General features: G+C 37.5%; 1 protein-coding gene across 1 annotated transcript; it reads left to right on the top strand.

Moving 5' to 3' along the window:
- The first annotated feature begins 1,006 nt into the window (after positions 1 to 1,006).
- LOC140342520 (olfactory receptor 5AS1-like) lies at positions 1,007 to 2,074 on the top strand. The gene has a single exon (XM_072428727.1). The coding sequence runs from the start codon at positions 1,007 to 1,009 to the stop codon at positions 1,958 to 1,960; it is 954 nt and encodes a 317-aa protein (XP_072284828.1). The 3' UTR covers positions 1,961 to 2,074.
- The last annotated feature ends 6,360 nt before the right edge of the window (positions 2,075 to 8,434 follow it).

The raw sequence follows: 8,434 nt of genomic DNA on the forward strand, positions 1-8,434 counted from the left end.
ACTTTGAAATTCGACCACCCGAATAATTTTGCTACATTCGAGCGAATAGCTGCCGAATCGAATAGTGAGCTATTCGACCTACACTAGTATCTATCCACCAACTTCCAAACCTCACAAACCAAAAACAGAGTTCTTCAGACTACTTCAGAAACTCTGATACTCTATGCTTCTTCCACTTCTCATTTGATAAACTCAAGTCCTCCCTTCAGCTTTGCAGAATTACACAGGCTCCTTGGTTGTACTAATTTGCTAACTTTGATTTCACTGCACGCTGCAAGCAAATCAGTATTCATTAAACATTGCAAATAGGATAGAACCCACTTCCTTTTTTCTGACCAGAGGACATTCAGCATCACCCAGCCCCTTTTTTTCCAGCCTTCCTTTCTCTACTTTGTCTCTTGCATTTTCTGTATGAGGTGTCTATGAATTGTGTGTGTTTTCAAACACATACTAAAGCTGGTTTAAGACTACACTTTCATTAATAAACTTGACTCAACTGCACAGTTAAGTCTAAATTGGATACAGATTTTTTTTAAATTCATTTTACTATTTTCTATTGTTTAACTGTCTTAACTTTACATCCAGTCTAGTATATAGTACAAGAGCATCAAAGTTTAAAATGAAAGAAAATAGAAAACTTTTTACTTTTATGAATACTTCTTACAAAGTTTAATTGGACTGGGATTCTGAAATCTTCAAAGCATCAGCTTTGAATTGAAAAAAAAAACTCTTTTGGGAAAAATAAAGTGTTATATATATTTGGCAAACAATATTTGATCTCTGTTAAGTTGACATTTATTAAAAGAGCTTGAAAGGAGCTGTTCTGTGTATGACTTAAAACTCCCCACAGACTCTTGGAATAACAAATATAGGTCACTTGTTACTTTATTTCTATATTTTACTGGCGTTTAGTAGATGGGGATGTTGGCTGTAGTATATGTGCTATATTTCCTAAATCTTGTAGGAATAAAAGAGTTTCCACAATTAAGGATCTCTATCAGCAAATATGGTGTTTTATGTTGTGTTGGAAAACTCAAACCAAACAACTGTAGAGAAATTCATTCTTCTTGGACTCCCCTCCATCTATAGCCTGCAGGTTGTCTTTTCTTTGCTGCTTTTCTTGATGTACACAATGACATCATTAGGAAACATTCTACTGATCATCATAGTCAAATCCAACTCTCGACTTCAGACACCTATGTACTTTTTCCTTTCCAATCTTGCTATCATTGACATTTGTTACTCCACAACCGTGGTGCCAAAACTATTAACAAACACATTGTCAAAAGATAAGAGCATTTCTTTCTTAGGATGTGCAATCCAACTGTACTTTCATGCAGCTCTGGCTGCTGCTGAATGTTTAATATTGACCATTATGGCTTTTGACAGATACAATGCCATCTGTAAACCTCTACAATATCACATGATTATGAACCAAAAACTGTGTCATGGTCTGGCTGTTGGATGTTGGATTGTGAGCTTTTCTACTCCTGTCCATCTTACCCTGTATACTTTTAGGTTGCCTTTTTGCAAATCTAACAGGATTGAACATTTTTTCTGTGAGATGCCACCATTACTTCATTTGGCCTGTACAGATATTTGGTTCAATGAGATCTTGGAGTACAGTGCAGCTATAATAGTTGTTGGAGGAACTTTTGCACTTATTCTTGTATCATATTTCTTAATCCTCTCAACCATATTAAATATAAAATCCACCAAACAAAAGCAAAAAGCTTTCTCTACCTGTGCATCCCACCTTTCAGTGGTTCTTCTCTTTTATGTAACGATGCTGTTCATGCATTTACGTCCTCCTTCCAGTTACTTTCCAGAACAGGACAGAGTCATTGCCATCTTCTATACAGTGGTAACCCCAATGTTGAATCCAATCATCTACAGTATACGGAATAAGGAAATAAAAGTCTTTATTCAAAAGACATTGACAACAATATTTGTTCGTTAGCAACAGATTAAAATTATTTAGTCCTTTTTTTCCTGGGAATTTATGTAAATACACCCATAAAGGTATACTCTAGGTAAATGTGGAATGTTTTATTTAAGGGAAGCAATCTTTAAACTCCAAACATCTTCAAAAATCCCCTTTACTGATCACCTATATCCCCACCAAACCTATGACGCTAATAAATAAATACACACGCACACATATATATAATTTATACAAATAAAAATGACATACAGACAGTGTAAAAGGCACCTTAATACAATGGCTGTCCTATAGCTTGCACTCTTTAGCAGTTCCAGGTCCCTGCATAATGTGCCAGTCTGAGGACAGTCAGGTTCATGGAGAAAAAGTGTGCCTGGTTCCCTTCATTAAATTGGCATGTATACCCGATTGATGTGTATCAGACACTTTACCAGGCATTGAGACTGGCAAAAATTATAAACACAGCACTTACAGGGGGAAGTTTAGGCAGTAAAAGTACCATTTACACTTCCTGGGATAAACTTCATATATCCATTTCCGATTCTTAGATCAAATAGCCTTGGGGGACACAGGCAATACTAGTTCAAATGAATAAAGTTTACACATCATTTTTTTAACCAGAGAACAACCAGAGTGCCAGCGTCACAGTGGTAGTGGTAACATTTGTTAGCATTTATTTCCTCAGTACGGGTATTTGTGTTTTTGATTTTTATATCCAAAATATGTAAAGTTCTGTACTGAATTTAAAGTGTAATTTCTGACAATTTTTTGAGGCAGGACTCTGTCCTTGTACATTCCATATATATTGTTTTGGATTACTTAGTTCCAAGCCCGGTGTAAGGAACTTACCTGTCCAGCGAGCCCGCGGTGTCCCTGGGGATCCCAGCCCCAGAGGGAGACGTCGCTGCAGCAGGTAGCATGGCTGCATGCCCTGCTCACAGCGTGTCTCTCTCTACCGGCAGAGGGATCTGTTCTAGCCAAACTACTGTTCCGCCAGGCGGCACTCCTGTGGAGGTGCAAAGTAGGGCACGTCCCAGGGGTGCTGTGGGAAGAGGTGCGCACGTTACCACCGCGGGGCGGGACATTGTTAGTTTGAATTCAGTTACCCTCCTATCAAATGGCGTCAGGTGGCGCAAGGTCATTGGTCACTCTGGCCACTTAAGGAGAACCTGTCCTGAACACCATTGCCCGCTATAAGCCTCTGTGAATACAGTGTGCTTGGGTGCGTTCTTTGTGTTGGTTTATGTTAATCCAGTTTGTCATTACCATAGCGACCTGGTCTGAAACCTGATTCTGCCTGAATTCTGCCTGCCCTGACCTCGGATTGTTTGTGACCACTCTTGCCTGCTGCGTGCCCTGACCTTGGATTGTTCCTGACCTGCCTTTGCCTTACCTTCCTTTACTACGCTTATTGGATTTATCATCTGTAAATAACCCTTGTCTTGTTTTATGACGATAATAAAACTTGATAAAAGGATTCTTGGAGTTGGCTGTGGTTTGTGTGCTCAGGCGCATCTTTGGGGTTTCTGCCAAATACCTTAGGTTTCTCCATCAGCTCTACTTTAGTATGACTTAGGATTCCTAGATCATCAACAAAAGCACATAGCTGAGCAGGCTTGGTGTTAATATAGCCTCATTCCTGGTTTTCTTATGATAGCTGCTATGGTTGAACAAACCCATCAGAAATGCCTTCCCTTGTCTAACCCCTCTATTTATACTGAATACTTCTTGAACCCAGATGGAAGTTTTACATCCAGCAAGAGTGATTTTAAATATGCTTATCAATTTCTGAGAAATGCCTAGCGTTGCTAATTGTTGTAGCATCTTCATTCTTTTTTTCTTCAAAAGCTTGTTGTAATATATACTATGTAGATCTTTTTGTGCATATTCCTAACTGTAATCCGAACTTTATTATGTAACTTCTATATTAATAAATTGACAGGTTAAAAGCCCAAATTTGACTTTTGAGTTCTACTATTCACTAAAAAATCCATGTCATAGTCCCCTAGTCATTCGAAGCCACTATAGAAAAATGTGCAATTCTTGACTGATTGAACCTTGGCCCCTCCATGTAATATTTCAACCCAAAATTTGAACTGTTAGATTGCAGGCTCTGGAAATGTACATCTAAAAACATCTAAATAGAGCAGGGCTGTCCAAATCCAGTTCTTAAGGGACGCATAAAGGCAAGAATTTCCATATGACAAGTTATTTTTTCACTCTTTGTAAACCACGTCTCACTGAACCTACTGCTACCTCTTGGGGAAAATAGTAAAAATTTGTACAGAGGACTGGAGTTTGACAGCCCTAATCTAGAGTCAAATCCTATTTCACATTTCACAATGTGATACATATCAAATTTCAATTGTTTTTGCTATTGTAAAAGGCAGTGGCATCATTCAATAAGCTCACTGGTGGCTCAATCCTTAAGAGGCCCACATTATGTCTTTTAGGGACTTTACCTCTTTATTTGTAGAAAAAGATTATACTGCTCCAGAACCTAATCATTATAGTACCATTTTCAATTTAATTTATTTATGTCAGAGATATAAATGGCAGTTCCTAAAGTATCTAGCTACCACTGCAACTTAATATTTGGAAAATTTCTAGAAACCATGTTTTTTATCTTTTAACCAATGGGTGATAGGACAGCATGGGACTCATAAAAAGCCTGCTGTACATTAATGATCAATATTCATTTGCCAAATATTTCACTACTGTAAATAATAAAGTTGTATAATAGGAAATATTTTCATTGGTTTTAAGATACTTTTTAAAGTATCTACTTTAACTGGGTAGGAGATCTGTAATTTGTAATCATCCTTTGGTAATATTAAACAATATAATTTGTAAAAGTAAAATTCTTCACACTGACCACCAGGCCAACGTACTGTGAGCTGTGGATATTGCAACTACAGGGGTTCCCCGAAGACCTCAAAGGTATTGCATTGTAAAACTGCCATTAATATCTTAGCCACAAAACAATCACAGTTTTGCTGGCATCTCATAGCATCTCCATAATCAAGCTGACCTATATGACTGGGGAAGGCCACTTGTCTTACCTGCCAACTGTCAGCTTCATTATTATGAAGTATGTGCTGGAGGCCACACATCCTTCTACCAGACTATTAGTTGGAGAGGACACCCAGTCAGTAACTATGGAATGATGTGGGACAGTAATCTGAAACTAATACTGACACTGCAAAATTAGGATCAAAAAGGCATCACTGGTACACCAGGCACAGCATGGTGCCCCACAGCTATCTACATTTCCTGATGCCATATAGAGCTACTCCACTTTGTATGGGGTGACCAGATTAATTCTGCAGCCTTTAATTAGATTACCTGGATGTGTGGCTACTGGGACAAATTTTCACACCTGGGGGTGTCCTGCTTGGCCCCCCAAATGGCCCTAATTCATGATGTTCAAAACGGACATATGATTAAGTTCTAGGGGTAACTTCTATATAAATATATATTCAGGGAGCCCTCAATCAAGAGCTGATATCTCACATATAATATCTCACATAGAGAGCATCTCCATAATCAAGCTGACCTATATGACTGGGGAAGGCCACTTGTCTTACCTGCCAACTGTCAGCTTCATTATTATGAAGTATGTGCTGGAGGAATGGCAGCAGGATGGCCACACATCCTTCTACCAGAATATTAGTTGGAGAGAACACCCAGCCAGTAACTATGGAATGATATGGGACAGTAATCCGAAACTAATACTGACACTGCAAAAATAGGATCAAAAAGGCATCACTGGTACATCAGGCACAGCATGGTGCCCCACAGCTATCTACATTTCCTGATGCCATATAGAGCTACTCCACTTTGTATGGGGGGACCAGATTAATTCTGCAGCCTTTAATTAGATTACCTGGATGTGTGGCTACTGGGACAGATTTTCACACCTGGGGGTGTCCTGCTTGGCCCCCCAAATGGCCTTAATTCATGATGTTCAAAACGGACATATGATTAAGTTCTAGGAGTAACTTCTATATAAATATATATTCAGGTGGCCCTCAATCAAGAGCTGATATCTCACATATAATATCTCCATTATAATTGTTTGCGGAGGTGTTGGACATGTTGACAATATCAATGTCAAGCTTGGAAGACCCTAGATGTGTTTGAGGGACAACATACCCAAAGCCCACACGTCTCCTATGTTTCTCATGTTACCTTTGTACCTTTGTACAATTTTTATTACAATGAAAATTTTTTATCAAATAGATTAAAAAAAACTATAGCCATACTTAAAGTTGGGAATCTATTATGTAGAAGCCAGCAGGAATGACATTCCCTGAGAAAGGGAAAAACTTTGTTTTAATAGAAAACTCTGCTCTAACTGTTACTTGTTTTCTTTCTAAATGTATAGAAGTGGCAATCCAAACAGATAGACCTGTTCATTATTAATAACATATCTATGTAAAAGTTTTGATAAGAGTATTTTAGCATTTTAGCTCAACTACTAATAAAATAAAACATGGATATTGATATGTACCTAAATAGAAATATATATGAATCCCTTTTATGTGAATTTTGTGACTTGGTCTGATTAATGTATTGGACTATATTTATACTATACAATTGTGGATGCTCTTATCACAGAGTCACACTTATAATCAATGCCATAATATAGATTGTGCAATATCGGGCCCAACTTTAAAAAATGATATCAGCAATAAACTTTTACAATATATTTAAAAGAAATAGGATTTATTTGTTTACTTTTTTAATTGATGCAGCTTTAGTTGTTCAACAGTTTTCGAAAATAATTTTACATTTACTTTAGACATTCTTGAGTCTTTAGAGATATTTCCTATTTGGATCTTTCTTTGCTCTATGGATTTAATTATTTTATACTCGAGTGAGTAGTATGATTTTCTAGTAAGTCTGATTTATTTTCATTTAATTTTGTATTTATCATTACTTTTTGTAAAAATGCCCTGAGTATAGCATTTTTGTTGGTCAAACTATATCAAATGTAATTTTAGAAAAGCTAAATAATTCCCAAAAAATAGCTAAGCTGCTCTCCATAACCCTACAAACACTAATCATCCTTCCTATATATGTTTCTTTACATCCCTCAACATTGGGTAAAATCTAATGCTAGGATTTCTGAATGTCTGCATGCTAAACATTCAGAACATGTCCATTTCTAGTGTGTTGAACAGGAGGGCACCTTATGCATTACATTATTACTGGGTAAAATGTAGGAGATTTGTAATCATCCTTTGGTAATATTAAATAATATAATTTGTAAAAGTGAAATTCTTTTCACTGACCACCAGGCCAACGTACTGTGAGCTGTGGATATTGCAATTACAGGGGTTCCCCGAAGACCTCAAAGTTATTGCATTGTAAAACTGCTATTTATATCTTAGCCACAAGACAATCACAGTTTTGCTGGCATCTCATAGCATCTCCATAATGGAGCTGACCTATATGACTGGGGAAGGCCACTTGTCTTACCTGCCAACTGTCAGCTTCATTACTATGAAGTATGTGCTGGAGGAATGGCAGCAGGATGGCCACACATCCTTCTACCAGACTATTAGTTGGAGAGGACACCCAGTCAGTAACTATGGAATGATGTGGGACAGTAATCCGGAACTAATACTGACACTGAAAAAATAGGATCAAAAAGGCATCACTGGTACACCAGGCACAGCATGGTCCCCCACAGCTATCTACATTTCCTGATGCCATATAGAGCTACTCCACGTTGTATGGGGTGACTAGATCAATTCTGCAGCCTTTAATTAGATTACCTGGATGTGTGGCTACTGGGACAGATTTTCACACCTGGGGGTGTCCTGCTTGGCCACCCAAATGGCCTTAATTCATGATGTTCAAAACGGACATGTGATTAAGTTCTAGGGGTAACTTCTATATAAATATATATTCAGGGAGCCCTCAATCAAGAGCTGATATCTCACATATAATATCTCACATAGAGAGATTAACAATACCAGTTGTACTCAAATGATGAGGTGAATATCCATCAGGTACAGTCAGTTCAGAAAGTAATGTAAAAAGGATTCTAAGTTGCCTGGAAATTGGGGCCATTATAATTGTTTGCGGAGGTGTTGGACATATATTGGCAAGATCAATGTCAAGCTTGGAAGACCCTTTAAGTGTTTGAAGTACAACATACCCAAAGCCCACACGTCTCCTATGTTTCCCATGTTACCTTTGTACCTTTGTACAATTTTTTTTACAATGAATATTTTTTATCAAATAGATTAAAAAAAACTGTAGCCATACTTAAAGTCGGGAATTTATTATGTAGAAGCCAGCAGGAATGACATTCCATCAGGATGGGAAAAACTTTGTTTTAATAGAAAACTCTGCTGTAACTGTTACTTGTTTTCTTTCTAAATGTATAGAAGTGGCAATCCAAACAGATAGACCTGTTCATTATTATTAACATATCTATGTAAAAGTTTTGTATATTTATACTATACAGTTGTGGATGCC

Source organism: Pyxicephalus adspersus, chromosome 12 (genome assembly GCF_032062135.1).
Source record: "Pyxicephalus adspersus chromosome 12, UCB_Pads_2.0, whole genome shotgun sequence".
NCBI classification, from domain to species: Eukaryota; Metazoa; Chordata; class Amphibia; order Anura; family Pyxicephalidae; genus Pyxicephalus; species Pyxicephalus adspersus.

Excerpts from the sequence above, each read along its gene's own strand:
- LOC140342520 (XM_072428727.1), top strand. The coding sequence starts at position 1,007 with ATGGTGTTTTATGTTGTGTTGGAAAACTCAAACCAAACAACTGTAGAG.